General features: G+C 42.4%; 4 protein-coding genes across 4 annotated transcripts; 2 read left to right on the forward strand and 2 right to left on the reverse strand.

The window, feature by feature from the left end:
- Window positions 1-287: 287 nt before the first annotated feature.
- Window positions 288-4,844, forward strand: txndc9 (thioredoxin domain containing 9). The gene is made up of 5 exons (XM_036540843.1): window positions 288-337; window positions 1,719-1,931; window positions 3,380-3,498; window positions 3,611-3,865; window positions 4,180-4,844. The coding sequence occupies exons 2-5, from the start codon at window positions 1,746-1,748 to the stop codon at window positions 4,298-4,300; spliced, it is 681 nt and encodes a 226-aa protein (XP_036396736.1). The 5' UTR covers window positions 288-337; window positions 1,719-1,745; the 3' UTR covers window positions 4,301-4,844.
- A 483-nt stretch (window positions 4,845-5,327) lies between these two features.
- On the reverse strand, window positions 5,328-9,140 carry mrpl30 (mitochondrial ribosomal protein L30). Its single transcript, XM_036541317.1, has 5 exons — window positions 8,819-9,140; window positions 7,958-8,035; window positions 7,520-7,666; window positions 7,308-7,381; window positions 5,328-5,478 (listed from the first exon to the last, which is right to left on the reverse strand). The coding sequence occupies exons 1-5, from the start codon at window positions 8,864-8,866 to the stop codon at window positions 5,346-5,348; spliced, it is 480 nt and encodes a 159-aa protein (XP_036397210.1). The 5' UTR covers window positions 8,867-9,140; the 3' UTR covers window positions 5,328-5,345.
- A 287-nt stretch (window positions 9,141-9,427) lies between these two features.
- Window positions 9,428-12,301, forward strand: mitd1 (MIT, microtubule interacting and transport, domain containing 1). The gene is made up of 7 exons (XM_036541113.1): window positions 9,428-9,896; window positions 10,152-10,253; window positions 10,481-10,617; window positions 10,867-10,953; window positions 11,112-11,227; window positions 11,450-11,510; window positions 11,625-12,301. The coding sequence occupies exons 1-7, from the start codon at window positions 9,752-9,754 to the stop codon at window positions 11,718-11,720; spliced, it is 744 nt and encodes a 247-aa protein (XP_036397006.1). The 5' UTR covers window positions 9,428-9,751; the 3' UTR covers window positions 11,721-12,301.
- A 176-nt stretch (window positions 12,302-12,477) lies between these two features.
- On the reverse strand, window positions 12,478-13,702 carry lipt1 (lipoyltransferase 1). Its single transcript, XM_036541315.1, has one exon. It carries the CDS (start codon window positions 13,612-13,614, stop codon window positions 12,478-12,480), a length of 1,137 nt encoding a protein of 378 aa, XP_036397208.1. The 5' UTR covers window positions 13,615-13,702.
- Between the last annotated feature and the right edge of the window lie 3,348 nt (window positions 13,703-17,050).

Below are 17,050 nucleotides of genomic sequence, written 5' to 3' on the forward strand. Positions count from 1 at the left end.
TTATTTATTTTTCTTGTGTAATACAAGTTATCGGTGATGGTTTAGGCTTTGAGACTACAAGTACCAGAATGCATCTACCACAATAGAGACCGTTATACGTTTCTCTTTTAGAAAGAGCACAATGTTATAACCGGCGCCACATGTTTTATTCAAGCATATGGAAGGAATAATTTGTTCTTCACACAAGATATATCCGCTGCGTTATTTTATGAAAAACGACAAACGGCTTTTCGGACATACTGCGTAGGTATGGCCCTGGGCGCCGAATTATGACGTTTCGTCATTCGGTTTGAGCGCAATAAGGGTTGTCGTCTTTCTCTCGCAAGCAAAGATTGAGGTGAGTAGGCAAAGAATTGTGGAAGGGTTTGGTTAAGGTTTTATTTGTAAATGTAAAAAATAAATCACCTGAATGTTAGCTGGCTACCTAACTATATAACTCGACGGTCATTGCTAAAACTATCTGTTGGATGCCACAGAATTTTACTGGCTAAAACTCAGCTGTAACGTTTACGGCTGTCACCATTTCTTTGTTGGTTAGCTAACGTTAGCTGTCTTAAGCGTTTTTAAGATAGTTAGCCAGCTTGTTTTTCTTGCCTGCAGTATAACACATGTTCGACTAGGCGGTTGATATGATATTAGCTAACAAACTACACCTAGATGATTTTAGTGACGACTGATTAGCTAGCTGGTTAGCTGTATAGCGTTAGTTTGCCAACACAATTACAGGCGGTTACCATGGCCACTGCCTTGCTAACTTGCTAGGTAGGTCGCTCGTCTAGTACCTACGAATAACCATTTTATAGCTGCTATAAGTAGCTAGCTCACCCCAAGTGGTCAGCTTTTCATGCAAAATAGCAGGCACCTAGCTGATTAATTATCCATATTTGTTGACCAAGTCGCTGCGAGCCACTTGGCTTTACTAATTAGCCGACGTTATTGTACTTTACATAAGCTTTGAAACTGTAACGTTAGTCCAGTTGGCTAAATTTATGATTGCAACATTAGCTACCAAGCTAATTATGTGTCAGTAGTGAAACCCGCTTAAAAGGAAAGGGGAAAACAGTTTTGACAGCCACTCAGTAGCCACTTGCTTATATTAAGAAAATTACAGTTGTCTCTTTGTTCTGTGATGAATAGAATACAATGATCTTTATTGTCATTATACTCAGGTACAATGAAATTTCGCATGTAGTCAAAATAAAACAAATAAATAAATACAACAAATAAATAAAAGCAGTACCAGAAAGACAGCAGTAATAGCAGCTGAATTTACACATTCACAGTGTTGCAGAGGTTGTAAGTAAATTGTGTCTGTGGTAGCAGGTCTGGGGGTGGAGGTGGATGTGTGTGTGTGTGTGTGTGTATGTATCACAGTCCTGATGTGTGTGTGCTCACAGTTCCTGTATCCCCTTCTGCGGTTGGGCAGGGAGGGGTGTGATGGAGGCCACAGCTCTGGGAAAGAAGCTGTTTCTCAGTTTATTGGTGTGAGATCTTATTGCCTTGAAGCGTTTGCGGGACCGCAGTGTTTCGAACAGGGCGTGGCCAGTTTGTGTGGTGGCCCTGATGATGCTAATGATGATGTTTCCTTAATAACATGTCATTTGCCATTTGTCAAAAACACTTTCTGAGTTTCCTACAGAGCCATCCTAGCTAGCTGTATAGATGCAAAAATGTTTGTCTGCACTGTGTAACCGTACGCCCGTTTCTCTCTGTCCAAGCGGTCAGAGTGCGTGAAGGGAGAGGAGATGGCGGGGCAGTCAGTGGACATCATGGCGAAGGTGCTGGAGCAGCAAGTTCTGCAGTCGGCGCGGATGGTAGAGGAGCAGCTGGACGCCGAGTTGGAGAAGCTGGAGAAGATGGACGAGGACGAGCTGGAAATACTTAAGGAGAGGAGGCTGGAGGCCCTCAAGAAAGCCCAGAAGCAGAAGCAGGTGCCGTGAGGATGGGGGTTGGGGGTTCGGGGGGTGGAGAGGCCTTCGCTCTGTCTTAGAGCATTCTGCAGCTCATACATTTGAGCAATATGCCAAATGCGTGAAATTCAGGGTAAACACGGTAATATTGGATTGGCTAAAGGGAGCAGAGTGAATGATGTGAGCCAATCGGATGATTTTAAGATTGCTGACTCAGTCAGCATGGCACCATTGTCAGCAACATAAGGATATTTTGTCGTTTGCTTTCATTGGATTTCTTCCGTTGTTATGACAGCCTCTGAATGTGATAGCCTGATTCTTGTGTATCCAGAATAGCTACAGTACATGGTAGTAAGTGAGCTCAGTGGTTTGGCTGTCATCATGCTGTTAAAAACAGGCAGAGAACAATGAGTCTGCATTGCCAGTCTTTTTGCTGTGTCAGCAACGCCTCTGTAAAGCTGGTCAAGCTTGTTTTAGGTCTTAACTTAGCAAAAGTTGTTTCTTAAGCTCTAAACACGATTGGACAATATTACGGGGACACCCCAGTGAAAATCGAACAGCTGAGATGCCTTGCAAAATGTATGAAGCTTCACTTTGGTGACAGAGAATGAGGATTCCAAAGCACACCTGGCTGAACGCCCTCTACTAACTGCTGATGGTATTACTGGAACAGGGAGCTTTGAGCTTTAGCATTAGGCTAGAAGGAACATGCAGGAAAGCAAGTGGGCAGCGCAGACCAACCAGAGGGATAGTGTTGAATAAAATAGGTACTATATGTGGTGTGGCAGGGGTTGACCTGTTATTTAAATCAGTTTCACAGGTTTTTAAATGATAGGCTGCACAGGTACTGTGTCAGTGTCATATTAATGCTCCAGTCTTAAGTCATTGCTCGCTAGGTGTCATAATATCCGATCAGCCAGGTCTGTCGGTGTGTTGTCATTTTAATGTTGGAAACAAGAAAACCAGTCTTATTCTGAACTGAAACCTCCAGCCTAAAGGAAAAAGAATTCGGTTTATGTTTCTATGCAGGGGCCATCCATACCTTCTGCACAGTTGTTTTGACCAGCACATCTATCATGGCCACTCCCTGATAATCCTGCCTATTCAAACAGTTACAGTCATATGACACAGAAACTGCATCAGTGGGTATTTATTAAATCCAGTTATATTGTCACTTCAAATGCGTGTTCTTATATTTTAAGTAAATGGAATATCTGTTTACAGTGTGATGTTTCTTTTGATATACCTTTACCAAATTCAAGCCAATCTCACATATTGCTACAGGTAATCATTTCTGCTCCTGTTTAAACATTGCAAAGTGTTATTTCTCAGTGAACGTTTTTATCTGGCGTTTTTGTTGGTTGGTACGCACCCCCAGAGGACCTGGTCTTTGTGTTTGGACAATAAAATGAGTTTAATCTCACAATTTATCTAACAAAAATGCCATCTGTCACCTCCTGCCCCCTCAGGAGTGGCTTTCAAAAGGCCATGGTGAATATAGAGAGATCCCCAGCGAGAAAGACTTCTTCTCCGAGGTGAAGGAGAGCAAGAATGTGGTTTGCCACTTCTACAGGGATTCCACCTTCAGGTACGATATTCTAGATTTGCCCCATTCGAGGCCTCGTCACTCTCCAGCGCCACGAATCTCATTCAACAATCTACTTGAGTAGGGCTAACTCCTCCCTCTCCCCCCTCAAAAGGTGTAAAATTTTAGACAAGCACCTGTCTGCCCTGGCCAAGAAGCACCTGGAGACGAAGTTCATCAAGCTGAACGTGGAGAAGGCGCCCTTTCTGACGGAGCGACTGCGTATCAAGGTGATCCCTACCATGGCGCTGGTGAAGGACGGGAAGACCAAGGACTACGTGGTGGGCTTCACCGACCTGGGCAACACGGACGAGTTCTCCACAGAGGTGCTGGAGTGGCGGCTGGGCTGCTCTGACATCATCAACTACAGGTAGCTGGCAGCGGAATGTTTAAGAGGAATGCTTCCATGTGCTCCCACAGTTCGGAGGCTATTAAATTATTTACTGTCAGAATCTCGAACATTATGTTTGTGAGAAAGTGTTGAAGACTGGATTTTTATTTTTTTATGAATGGTTGGTTTGTAAACTAAAAATATGATGTGCGTTCTTGCCTGAGGGTTGTTGGTGTGTCCAGTTATCTTAGGCTCAGAACCCACTTTGTGTACGAAATGATAATATGTAACACTGTTTTTATTGCAGGAAATACCTTCATGCATTTTTAATGTGTTTCTTTGTTTGTTTTTAGTGGCAACCTATTAGAGCCTCCCACAACCGGTCAGAAGTCAGGGTCAAAGTTCAAAAAAGTGGACAAGAAGACGATCAGGGGGAAGGGCTACGACTCGGACTCCGATTCCGACGACGATTAGAGAACACTGCCGACTTCCTCCGTTCTCAATTCCTCTCAGGACTTCCTTTTCACAGTCCTCAGTTTCAGACCTGCAATTCCAAACAAGCTGACCGAAACTCAACCCATGTGTCTGTTCCTTTGCCTTTAATTTCTCTCCACCTATCAAAGTTCTTGTTTCATCATTAACGTCCATTTGTCACTGCACCATTAATTTTTTCCCTTTTGTACTGATGAGCAATTGTCATGCGTGGGCTAGATTTAGAGTGAATCTCATATTCCTCCTTTCAGGCTGAGTGCAGGCATGGGAAGTAATTAATGCCTTGTGTGATTCCAGCAACACTTACCTGAATATTCCATTTTCCAATAATATTTTCTACAGTAAACCTAGGGACTGGTTTTCCCTCCAAGTCACTATGGCTGTGGGGTCCAGGTATTTGATTTTTAAATTTAATCTGCCTCTTGGCTCCATCACCTGTAACCCAATAACTTGAGGTGGACTTTAATATGAATATTTAATTAGAAATCGCTGTTTAAAAACCACCACTGTCTTTCATACTTTGTTTTTCAAACAACGGGGCTGACGTTTCAGAAACTCTTTGTTGGACTGGTGCTGGGGTGGAGGAGCGATCCCCTGACAACCTGTGAGCAACTAATAAGTGCCAAGGAAGCCATCAGCATCCAGGAACAACCTCCTGCTCTTCCCTTTTCACCCTCAGTTAAGATCTTGGCACGTTTTAAGTTTTTCTATAAGTGTGTGATTTATCTTAATAAAACTAGATAATTCATCATTGGCGTTTTGACTCTTTTGTGACAAGGGGGTATAGCTGTACGTGTGCAGGAACAGTGGTTCTTGCACTCCTGAAGGTCTCCTTGGATATTCAGATGTGCGTAAGTCCTGTACCAAAAGTCTACAAAAAAGACCTGTCATACCCACTCTTAAAATGCAGCCTAACCATTGGGTGTGTTTGTGCTCAGTGTAATGCATTCCAGAAAGAGAGTCCACTTGTGCAACAACAGTTGAAATGTTTATTGTACAGAATGGTCTGGTGCTGTGTTTTGTCGGGCTACGACTCGATGGCCTTTGGCTCCAGTGGTTTGAGGCGCTTTCTGATTACCAGCTCGCCGTTGCTCTTTAAGATGGTGTTAGCCATGTCCTCCTCGGAGGGCAGCCCGTGGGGCAGCTTCAGGGGCTGGATCCTGTGTACAGAGGGGGCACTGTCAGCATTAACGCACAGGAGACTGGTACCCAGTCATTTCTGATTGGTTTAAGCACGCCGATTCTCAAAATCGTAATGTCCTATTGTGTCAAAGCTCAGCACAACGTGACCCCGCATTACAGCCAGCCACTTTGCTGGAATATGAGGACAAGCTTCTACCTCTTTCAGTCATTTCAGGGAAACTTTCAAGACGAGAAATTATAATTCTGCCACTGAACACCGAGTGTCCTACCCCAGATTTGTTTTTTGGTTCTTGCTATGAGATTTAATATTGGGTTGGTGCCCGGCTAGTTTCATCTGCAATGACTGCAGTGTGTCCTTCCTGTGGACAGATGTAAACTAGGGATGTGAATTTTAAGAAGTGTCCTTAATTGACACCAATTGAAAATAGAGTAAATGATTATGCTTGTGAAACAGCGCAGATTGTCTGTAGTTTGTGTGCTTGCGAAAGCTACAACGTTAAAGTATTCAGTTAAGAAGGACGGCATTTATTGATGTAAATTACGTTAAATTTTGTGAGGTCTGTGTTCTAAACGTTACCTTTCATTGCATTCAACCTAACCTGAAAGTTTATTCTCAGTAATTTAAATCGATTTAACTAAATTTAGCTTCGTTTTGTAAGTTGAATTTTTTAACACAAGAAAGCTATAATTTGAAACATTTAAGAGAAAGCTTTGGGATTACTTGCCACTTAATTATTCAAATTGCCATCCTTGTTATTTTGAGCATTTAAAGTAGCCTAATTTGAATCGATAAGTGCCGTCCTTGTTAATTATACAATCTCGCGTAGCTTTCGCAAGCACACAAAATACAGACAATCTACGCTGTTTCACAAGCATAATCATTTACTCTATTTACAACTGGTGTCAATTATTCTCTTAATTATTTGTTTTATTGTTAATAAAGGAGGATAAAGGGATACAGGTTGAAATTAATGATAGATTTAAAGGTAATGTTTCCGCTACCCCTGTTTCCAGCTCACCCGCCGCCACTGACAAAGGCATACACACTTCAGAGTCTGATCTCCTATGCTCACATAGACAATAACCTAAAACCTAAGTATTTTTATTCAGGAAGATCGGCATATCGACGTGGTCAGGGGTGAGTCTTGTGCGCAGTCTGTTCACAGTAAGGCCAGCTGCTGAGAATATGCTAGGATTTCTCCAATCTAGTGTTCAAATGGCACCAGTTTTAGCATATGCACTAAACGTACGCGCGAAAGGGTTAACGTTGACAGCCCTAATTACAAGAGGAAACGGTTGTAAACTTATGGAAGTTTAAATCAATTGTTTAATTAAATCTCAATCGATTAAATTATTATTAGCAGTTAATCGATAGTCGATTAATTGCTAACAGCCCTAATTGAAACATTCTTATTTCCCGAGCTGAAGTGAGCTAAACAGCCAAACCAGGAAGGCAAAAAGGACATACAACTGTCATCTCTTTCTTTTTGAGGAAAAAACCATCAACAGTTGCATAATGGGAATTAACCTGGTAAGAAACCGGCTGCCTTGGGATTTATGTTATTTGGCCCTATGGATCTTGAAATTTTGTCAAGATCAAGGAGGCGAGGGAAGCATATGAACTAGAAGATTGGGCACTATACTGACCCTGTTGGACGTGGGTTTGAATCGCATTTGGGACACTGGTGTCATACCCTTGCACTGCATACTTTCCCACCATTGCTCTGAAACAAGCTGACTAGGAAAGCTGTGCCACCAGCATTAAGATTAGTGCTGAAGAAACAATGAAGACGAGGGATACATGCTGCTAGCCAGACTGCTATGGACTAAATCAATGAATACTCACTTCACAAGGTGCTTTATCATCTTCAGTTTGTCATTGACAGTGGGAATATTCTTATGCACTCGAGGTTGGTGAGGCTGGAATGAAAGATGCACAGAATGCTTCCAATCAAAAACAGCTTTAATGCTTTCTTTGTAACCTCATTTGCATAAACCTAATCTCATTGGATAGGCATGTGAGTTATCCATCCAACCAGGCACAGTGAAAGAGACTACCTTGTCCAAGCCTAAATCGTGCACAATCTTCTTCTCCCAGTAAGGCCGGCGCAGTGTGGTCTTGACCCGCGTGATAAGGTGTAGCTTGTGGGGCTGCTCAGGGTCCCCCCCATACTTCTCATGGTGCTTGGACCATTCCTCAAACAACTGCACACACACAGAACTGGGAATCAGTTTACCGCCCATACTGTGAACCCACAAATCCCTTTTATTTTATTTTTTTTTTTACAGTAGTCACATTTCATGAGAATCTGTAAAGGTACTTGTTAGATTATTTCACAATGTCAACTTTTACACAGGACACATAAATGAAATAAACATTTTCTGTGTTTACAATAAATATATATTTGGAAAAAAAGTCACATCTGAAATATATGCTACTTCAGATCTAGGAAGCAAAGCTGTTGGTGACATCCATAAGGGGCTTTGTTGTCATACCCTGTCCGGAATGCAAGGTTTAGTGAACTTGCTCCGGAGTAAGATGTTCCATGGCAGCTGTGTGGCTTCTGTCAGATTCTGCAATTAAAGTAAAGTAAATACAAAACTATGGACAAGGGCACTTAATTACTCTGCTTCACTGTAATACTGGCATTTTACACAGCTAAATTGCTGGGTTGTTACAGGAGAGAGAAACAACTACTTGTTTAAAGGTACAGCCACAAAGGGATACTCAGAAATCAAGCTCATTTTCCATTTTATTATCCTGCATACATGCATACACAAACAATATGTTGAATTGGATGCAACTGCAATAGAACAAAACCTCTTACTCAGTTCAGCTTTCCCGGGAACAAAGAATGGAACCACAAGCACATTACAGCATTAAACTTATGGCAGATAAAGCTAGAGCTTATCTATGATTCCTTGAACATCAAGCCTTTAATGTATTAGGAAATACACGCTATGGTAGGTACTTTTATTCAAAGTGTTCAAGTGTAGTAAATTCGTACCAACCCAATTAAAGGCAAAACAAGGCATACGGTGGCATTACCACCACATGCACGTTACCTGTTCTAGTACCATTACTTATAATGCTTTGCAAATTGAGACCTATCTTGCAAATGGTAACAATGAGGAGATTTTGTTACGAGCTTAATATGATTTAATTTAGACGAGGCAAGTCAAGAGTGAGAAGTATTAGGCGTACTAGACTAGAGTGTATGATATAATACAGAAGGGCAACACGGGCAGGGACAGTTATGACCCCCCCGAGTCGTAATGTGGCAGATGAACTAACTGCCATTCTAGTCTAGATAAACAACTAAATATTCAGCTTCTAGGGTAAAATATTTCCCTTACCTTAATTGCAGATGACGTTTTCCGTAACGCACAACAGAAACCCGCCATCGTAGCCAGGGACAATTGCTAGCAAGCTAGCTACTGCAATTCCACGGTCCTCTGAACCACCCACGGAGACACCAAGGTTATACCAGACTGAATAGCTCGCCAAAGAAAAGTATTTATGTAACAAAACAACGTAGACACGATTTACTGAATGCAGAGTTCAGTGTTTCATTTGCACCACTTGAATACATTACCTAACTACATTTTTACTTACTTACACATGATAAAATAAAAAACGACAGGTCGCTAATTGTACGCATGCATCACGCATTTAACGGAAACCGGAAGTTATTCCGCTCACTCTGTTGACTACCCGTTGAATCTTCTCTGGCGAATTAGTTCCTACTTTAATCTTGGGGCTCTACGTTATTAACGCAGCATAATTGTGTTTTGATTATATAACATACATTGATTATATAATTATATTTTTTTCTGGGTTTATTAAGGATTAAGTATTTGGGTTTAAAACTGAGGCAAATAATCACTTTACCGGAATATGTAACAAAATGGCTCATAAGTTTCCTGGGGGTATTATTATTGTGTAGCACGAATGTTAAAGCAGGAAGCACCAGCATCGCGAATTTAGGAGATTTGTTCAAAGTTGTCAGTAGAGACATCTATGAGCATGGAGCATGAGAATAACCTAAATTATTCTTAAACGATGCAACTAAAGACTTTCTGTGACAGGGTGGTGATCTGGTGATCTTCCAACAGCCAAAGTACTGTTTGTATCGGCATTTGTCGTTTCCCAAGTGAAGTTGAAGCTGAAGTTAGCTACAGGGGTGCCACTAAAGCTATGCGCCTTTGAAGGCTTGACTTCAGTGTCCGAAGAGACTGTCAGTCTTTCCTAAAACGTGGTCTGCGATAGATATACGCTTCAGTGTAACCATGACCCAGAATCATGTCCCTGGCATGGAGACGTCGGCTGTATCCGTTCTCAAGAGAGCTGTAGAGCTGGACCACAGCTCGCGGTTCCAGGAGTCACTCGTGTGCTACCAGGAAGGAATCCAGCTGTTATTGGACGTGCTCAAAGGTAGATCCTAGCCTTCATCCTAGGGGGAATTGATTCTGCCAAGGGGGACCCAATCTGTATATATCACTGATTATTTGAGCATTTTATTTGATCATGTGAGGGGGCAGCCTTTAAGTTAGCGAAGTACGATACAAGGAAAGGACTCGTCCATTACTCTTGCATATAGTCTTCTCCTCAGGCTAGTAACTTATGTAAATAGCGAAGGAAAACGCTATGCGGTGTGAAGCTAAGGTGTGGTTACCTGTTTCTCACTAGCCATCAAGGATGACTCAAAGAAAGCCCACTACAGGGAGAAAATCAAGGGTTACATGGAGCGGGCAGAGCAGATTAAAGATCATCTGACGCGCGAGAAAGAAGGTAAAGTTTACGAGGGGTGTACAATTTCTGTACAGGTCTCACATCACATGCAGGTTTAAGAACACTCTGTGACTGACCGGCTTATTGTGACATTTCATTGTATTGTATTTGCACCATGTTCCTATGTAATCAGTCACTTAAAACACAAAGACTTTGCCGATTCTCTGATGTGATCCTGCATTTCGACGTTGATTTGAGCTCAGCTTCTTCTCTCTTTTGCCCTTAAGAGGGTAAATATCACGAGCAGATTAAAATATCAGAGAACGCCACGGGCTTCAGCTACGATGTGCTCTTCAAGCCTTACATCAGCGAGACCCTTACGGAGGTGTGGGTGGAGGATCCTTACATCAGACACATACATCAGGTAACGGGAGCCCTTCGCTGTCATGTGTGGGGAATGGATGCACGCCACAATTAAGACTGACGCGTGACCGGTGACAATCCCCTGTTACCATTGAAAAATGTAGAGGTGGTGTTATCATAAGTGTGAAATGAAACTGAAAAGTTTAAAAAAAGGAATTAATTGGCATTATAAATTGTAAACATAATATTCAACATGTTCTGTTGCTGAGATGCGTGCTGCCACTTGCTCACCTACATCTTTCGCATTCAGCTGTATAATTTCCTGCGCTTCTGTGAGATGCTGCTGAAAGCCCCCTGCAAAGTTAAGAAGATTCACCTCCTGACCTCCCAGGATGATGTAAGTAGTAGTGTTTTGCAAATAACGACTCACACTCCTCCATAGGATTCAATCATCCTTTCACAAATAAAATGTGCTCTTCCACAAGATAGCTTTTTATGGGTTCTTTTGTTGTTAAGTTGTTCTCACATGAGCTGATGGTCCTTTGCATCTTGCAGGGTGAGAACTCTTCCCAGCAAAGCAGTGCCTTGGCTGAGATAAAGCAATCTCTACAGAGCCAGCAGGTGACCCTGGACATCCAGTACTCCTCCACCATCCACGATAGGGAAATCAGGTGACCCAAATGGACCTCTTTTCATTATATGGCAATTGTATTTAATTAGCAATGCTCTGTCCTGTCTGAAAGGTTTGTTGCTTTTGAAACATTTGACTAGAGGGCTGTTTGCTACCTCTGGAAAAGGATTCTTCTGACATCTGATGCATTATTTTAACACTGGGTATTGGTTCTGTCAGTGTATACAGAGACATCTGAATGTAAATGCTGTCTTTTCCACAGGTTCAACAATGGCTGGATAATCAAGATAGGAAGAGGATTAGACTTCTTCAAAAAGCCAAAGGTAAGGCTGAAACAATGGTTTTGTGACCTATCTATTTGGCAAAAAACTAATCGTTGAGAGGTTTTTTGACATATGTATTACTGAAAGATGTAAAATATTCAATTTTTTCCTCAGGGTCGATTCTCCATTGGGTATTGCGACTATGACTTGAGGGAGTGTCAAGAGACTACAGTGGATGTTTTCCACACAAAACACACAAAGACCACTTAGCACCGAGTTCCGCTGTCCTAAATCCCCCAGAGAATGTTCTACAGTCTACACAGTATGAAAAATGCTGTGCCTGTCCTGCGCTCCGAGGAACTACACTGGAACACTTGACCAAGCCAATTCCCATTTCCTGCCTATTTACCAATACTGCTTTTAGCTTGATGGCTACAAAAATGCTAAAACCCTAAGTGCCTGATGCCATGACACTGTTCTGTTTGGCTAACAGGGAGAAACTCCAGCCAGCCAGTATGGTGCAGCAGATTGCATCTGATTCTGCAATCCTGCTATGGAAACAGAAACCTAAAAATGTCACACTGCTTTAAAGTGACTTCTACGAACTCCAGTACAAGACAAACACTTTGGCAGTTACATCACGTTCAGGGCCAGGACATGAAAGGTACCCTCTGAACCTGAAATCTTCACTACTGTACTGTACATGTGATGCAGTTTGTTAAAATGCCATGAAGGCTGGCAGGTGCACAATCCTAAAAATATAATCTGCAGTGGATGTGCTCTTGAAGTACCATTCGAGTCACCTCTGTCCCATCCATTTTCTGGACACAAGGGATGGTCTGGCACAGGGATTACGCTGTACATTTTACAATAACAATGTATGTTGGGAAGTGTGTATTTGTATGTTATTTTAATGCAGTAAAAACTCTGTTGTACATGTTGTACTCGTTACAGTGCCTTTATATGAATGACTCAGGACATGGCAGTATGACACTCACGTTCAACATTAATATGGTGAGGTGTTTATTCACATCACAGCAGCAACACTTTCACACAGAATATGCATTTTGTTTTCAAATTCATTGCTCAGCCGGTTTGTCCTTAACATAGCCGCGGTAACCACCGCTGTCTCGGTAGGACAAAACTTGCTGCCGACCAAGAGTGTGCTCAGGTCCTTGCATATTGCGGTGGGCAGCCAGTCGTGGGGTAACTCGATCGTGCATGTCTCTATGATACCGTTCTTGACGTCCATATTCAAGGTCACGTTTGTGCTGGAAGTTTCGCAGCTCACCTCAAAACAAGTACTGACGCTAAATTTAGGCGTTCTTCCGTAAACCCATTCCCACGTTTGTAGCTCAAGTGCCATATTGCGGATCCCAGGCATGGATAGCTCATCCGTCGGATCGACGAGGGTGACGGGACCTTTTAAGCCAAACTCTAAGTTATACTGAGAGGCCAAGGCTTCCATGATCATGTCGCAATCTAAAGTTGGATCCTCGTCCATGAGATTTTTCACCTGAGATGGCACACTCGGGGTTGCGTTGCTGGTAATCCCCTGGCAAGTGCTTTTCAGGACAGCGGACAACAAGATCTTGTCGGCGGCGCACAGTAAAGTACAGTGATGGTAGGCGTCTTTCCTCCCCAGTTTCGCCGCGGTCCCTGAGATTTTAAAGTGTCCGTTAAGCAGTATATCAAATCTGTCCGTCGCATGCACGTCTAGACCCGGTCTAAGTTTTTTCAAAGCGCTGGTGACGATGCTTAAATTCCTGTGCCGGTCGTACTTTCTCTTGGACGTGAAGAAGGTCATGTTGATGTTGCCCAGGTCGTGGAACACCGTTCCTCCCCCGCTCCGCCGTCTCGCCAGCGGAATGCCCCATTCTCTCAATTGTCGGAGGTTGCATTCTTGCCACGGGTTTTGATGCCTGCCTATTACCACCGCTGGCGCGTTCCTCCACAGAAAGAGAATGCTCCGATTTTCCAGGTCTACGTGTTGGTGTATCCAGTCCTCAAAAGCCAGATTTTCATAAATATTAGTGGATGTAGATTTGAGGACAAGTCCTGCTGTGCCACCCTCCTCAAAGACAGTTGTCAAAGTGCTCTGTGGCCGAATAAACCGTAAACAGCCGTATGTTTTTACGCACATATTAAAAGTCCTTATTATCATTGCTAGTTCTTATAAATTATTTAGTTAAATGCGGTCTTAAATCCTTAAAACCCAAGAAGGAGACGATTTGTGTTTTAACCAACCGGGTCTTTTCAGTATCTGAACTTCAGACTGTTAACCATGGGGCTTTTCGTGTGACTCTAGTATTCACTTCCTCTGTTAAAGGACCTGGTTCCTGCTGAATGAAAGAATTCCACCTTATAGCACCACCTAGAGGGACATTAAAACATTGCGTTCTTACTTTTGGCAAGTGTAGCTTGATGAGGCACTTGCCGCGAGATTTATATTGGAGACTGCTTATTATTAATTTCAGTGGGTGATCCTCACTACCTGGCATCTTTCAAGACAATACTCCAATAATTCATACCACATTGCATTTTACAAAGTATGCATCTATCTACAAGTGCAGTATAAAAATGTCAGTTATAATAAAAACTCCATTAGAGTAGTGGCATTATACTATTTCAAAACAGTATCTGGAAGACAAACAATGCTATTATCAGCTGTACACTTGCATGTAAACAGATGAAACACATCCATGATAAGGAATGTTTGACAACACTGACGACTTAGAGACTTGGGGCTAAGTGGTCGTTACTTGATAGGCTGGACATACAAATGCACCACCCGCAAGCGAGGGGGCCAGCCACACACATGTTCAAGTACTGCTACTCACAAGCAGTAGTTCTCTTTCCCAAGGACATCCCTTTCAAGATCCCAATGGAATCGACAGGTGATACCGGGGAACAAGAAGAGGTAAGGATGTTCGCAGAGATCGGGCGCATATTGCACGTTGTTTTATTGCTAACTTCTAAAAACACAATGGGTGTAGCACTCAGTCCAAAATGACGTGCGATTATCAGTTCCCTGTGAAATTGCCAACTGCATTGCACCACTCATTTGAAAATTAAAATAAAATGTGTTGCCTTATCTCCGATTTACACAGCGAGCACATTTTAAGATGTAGACTAATTTAACAGGCTAGTTTTTCCCTTTTAATGAAGATGACTTGCTCTACTATTGGGTATTGGATAGCTGTATTTCCATTTAGACACGTGCAGCTAACACGACCAATAGAACCAAATAAAATGCATTTGGTATAGATGCATTACATATTTTAATCATTCATAAACCTCTTCTCCACGTGTTTGGATTGTTAGTTGTCAAATTCTGTTGTGTAGTACGCCAAGTTGCCAAAGCAACAGTCACAACACCACGGCTAATCTGGTAGGTGATTGGCTGTGACCCTAATGCTGAACTGTGATTTGTCCGTCTTAAACCACAGGAGAAAAGCGGTTTACTTGCTGCTGCTAGTTAGGGTGGAAGTCATAAGCTTTGATCGAATTTTCTTTTCTTTTTTTCTTTTTTATTTTTAATCTTAATTTCTCTCTATTAGATGATTAGCAATTACGACGAAGGTAACGTCACAACAAATATTTATATTTATTATGTTTGTAAATTCCAGATTAAGTTTGCTAGCCTTAATTGGTATCTTCCCTTAGATGAAATAGGTAGCTTGTTAACGAATGCCAGTAAAAACTTAAGACACAGCTAGAAACCCCTTAGCTATAGCAGTTATACAGAAGCAGAGCTCTATGAATAACAGCAAGCTTGAACTATAGACTAGCTACATAAGTTTGTTTTAAAAAGTGTGTCGATAGCTAGCTGTAAGCAAAGCATAAATTCTAAAGGCACGTTTGGGTGGATTTTTACGGCGTGCTTTTATGATGCGGCTGACTCTGCATAGGGGTCCTCTGAATGGAAAGAGAAAAGTTTGGTTGCTATGCCAACCGTAACTGTTTAGAACAGAGCTGGAAAAACTCATTTTAAAAGTCTCAGTGGAGGGTTACGATTAAGTGTATTTTTCATTATTTTCAATGAAGAGTCAGTCAATACGGATGCAGTTAGTTGTTTCTCAGAATCCCCTCATTAAAAATAAATAAAAGATGTAAGCAAACGACCAATGTTTTTCAAATCTGCAGAGTGCCGTGAAAGAAACAGACGAAACACACGAAAACGGATCTGAGGATGCATGTGAACACAGGGGTCACGAAAAGATCATCAGTGAGCAGAAAACACAGGTGAGTTTACTGTAGTTCTGTAACTTTATTAGCAAGCAACTCACTATCCAGAACTTTCTCCGCCGTTGTTCCCCGATGGTGGTATGACCTTCCACACTTCATCCGTTCTGCCGAGGCCCTCTCTTGTCTTCAGGAAACACCTGAAGACACATCTCTTCCACTCTCACCTGAGCACCTGAAACACTACCCTCTAAAGAAATTTCTCACGTCTCAAAACTTTCCTACTAAACTATATAAAAATGTAATCTAATGGTTTAACGCACTCGTTAGCTCTGCCAGCTAGCTTGTACCTGTCTAGTCAACCTTTGACACCTGGTCACGCAGCGCTTCTATTGTTGTTGACTCCTCAGTGGTTTTTTGCTTGCGTTGTACTCTACCTTACTTGTGAGACGCCTTTGATAAAAGCGTCTGCCAAATAAATAAATGTAAAAAAGGAAATTTAATTAACCAAGAGGAAAGCAATATTTTGCCCTATTACCTGTCCTAACCAGTACACATTTCTGTTTGTATGAATGCTGTTGTGTGTGCATGTGTATGTGGTTGTATATGTGTGAACGGATTCTTTGTGTGTGTGTGTGTGTCTGTGTGTGTGTTTGTGTTTGTGTTTGTGTTTGTGTGTGTGTGCGCGCGTTTCAGATCGAGTCTCTGAGGGAGAGGGCGTTTAGCCTTCGGTGTGCGGTGGACCAGCTGCAGCAGGAGAAGGGTGAGGTGAGTCTGACCCAGAGGAATCAGCAGCTCTGCCAGGACCTCGGCCAGATTGAGCAGCTCTCCCTGCAGCTGCAGCGGGACAAGAACGCTGCCCTTGACACCGCCAACAGCAAGGCAGAGGAAGCCAAGGTGTGTAGCCGTGGCGGACACGGGCGTGTCTGATTCCTAGCTGGGCCACTACTGTTGTGCCCTTGGGCAAGGTACTTTACCTGAATGCTCTCAGTAAAATATCAAGCCACATAAATCAAACACATGTTGTAATACAGAGTGTCAGTCACTCTCGATAAGAGCATATACTAAGCAAACAGCATATACTAAGCAAACAGTGTAACAGAAAGCAATAAGTGAGGCTTGTTGATGGGTGTCCCTGATTGGTCTGTTTGTAGAGTACTATTGAGAACCTGCAGACGAAGGTCAGCTTGCTGGAGGAAACTGTCAACACCCTGCAAACCGTAAGTATCTGCTGCATCCTTGGTTATTATTACCTGTCCATTTTAACTTTATCATGGATTAAGCCTGGATACATCCAATGTGATCTCCACGTTCTGGGGCTGTGTGTCTACAGTAAGGTAGAAATATGACTGACACCAGTGTATGACTTTGGCAAAGTACATGCATCAAGGAGCATGGTGAAAGTGGATATTATC

The sequence above is a fragment of the Megalops cyprinoides genome, chromosome 11 (assembly GCF_013368585.1).
Source record: "Megalops cyprinoides isolate fMegCyp1 chromosome 11, fMegCyp1.pri, whole genome shotgun sequence".
Lineage (NCBI taxonomy): Eukaryota > Metazoa > Chordata > Actinopteri > Elopiformes > Megalopidae > Megalops > Megalops cyprinoides.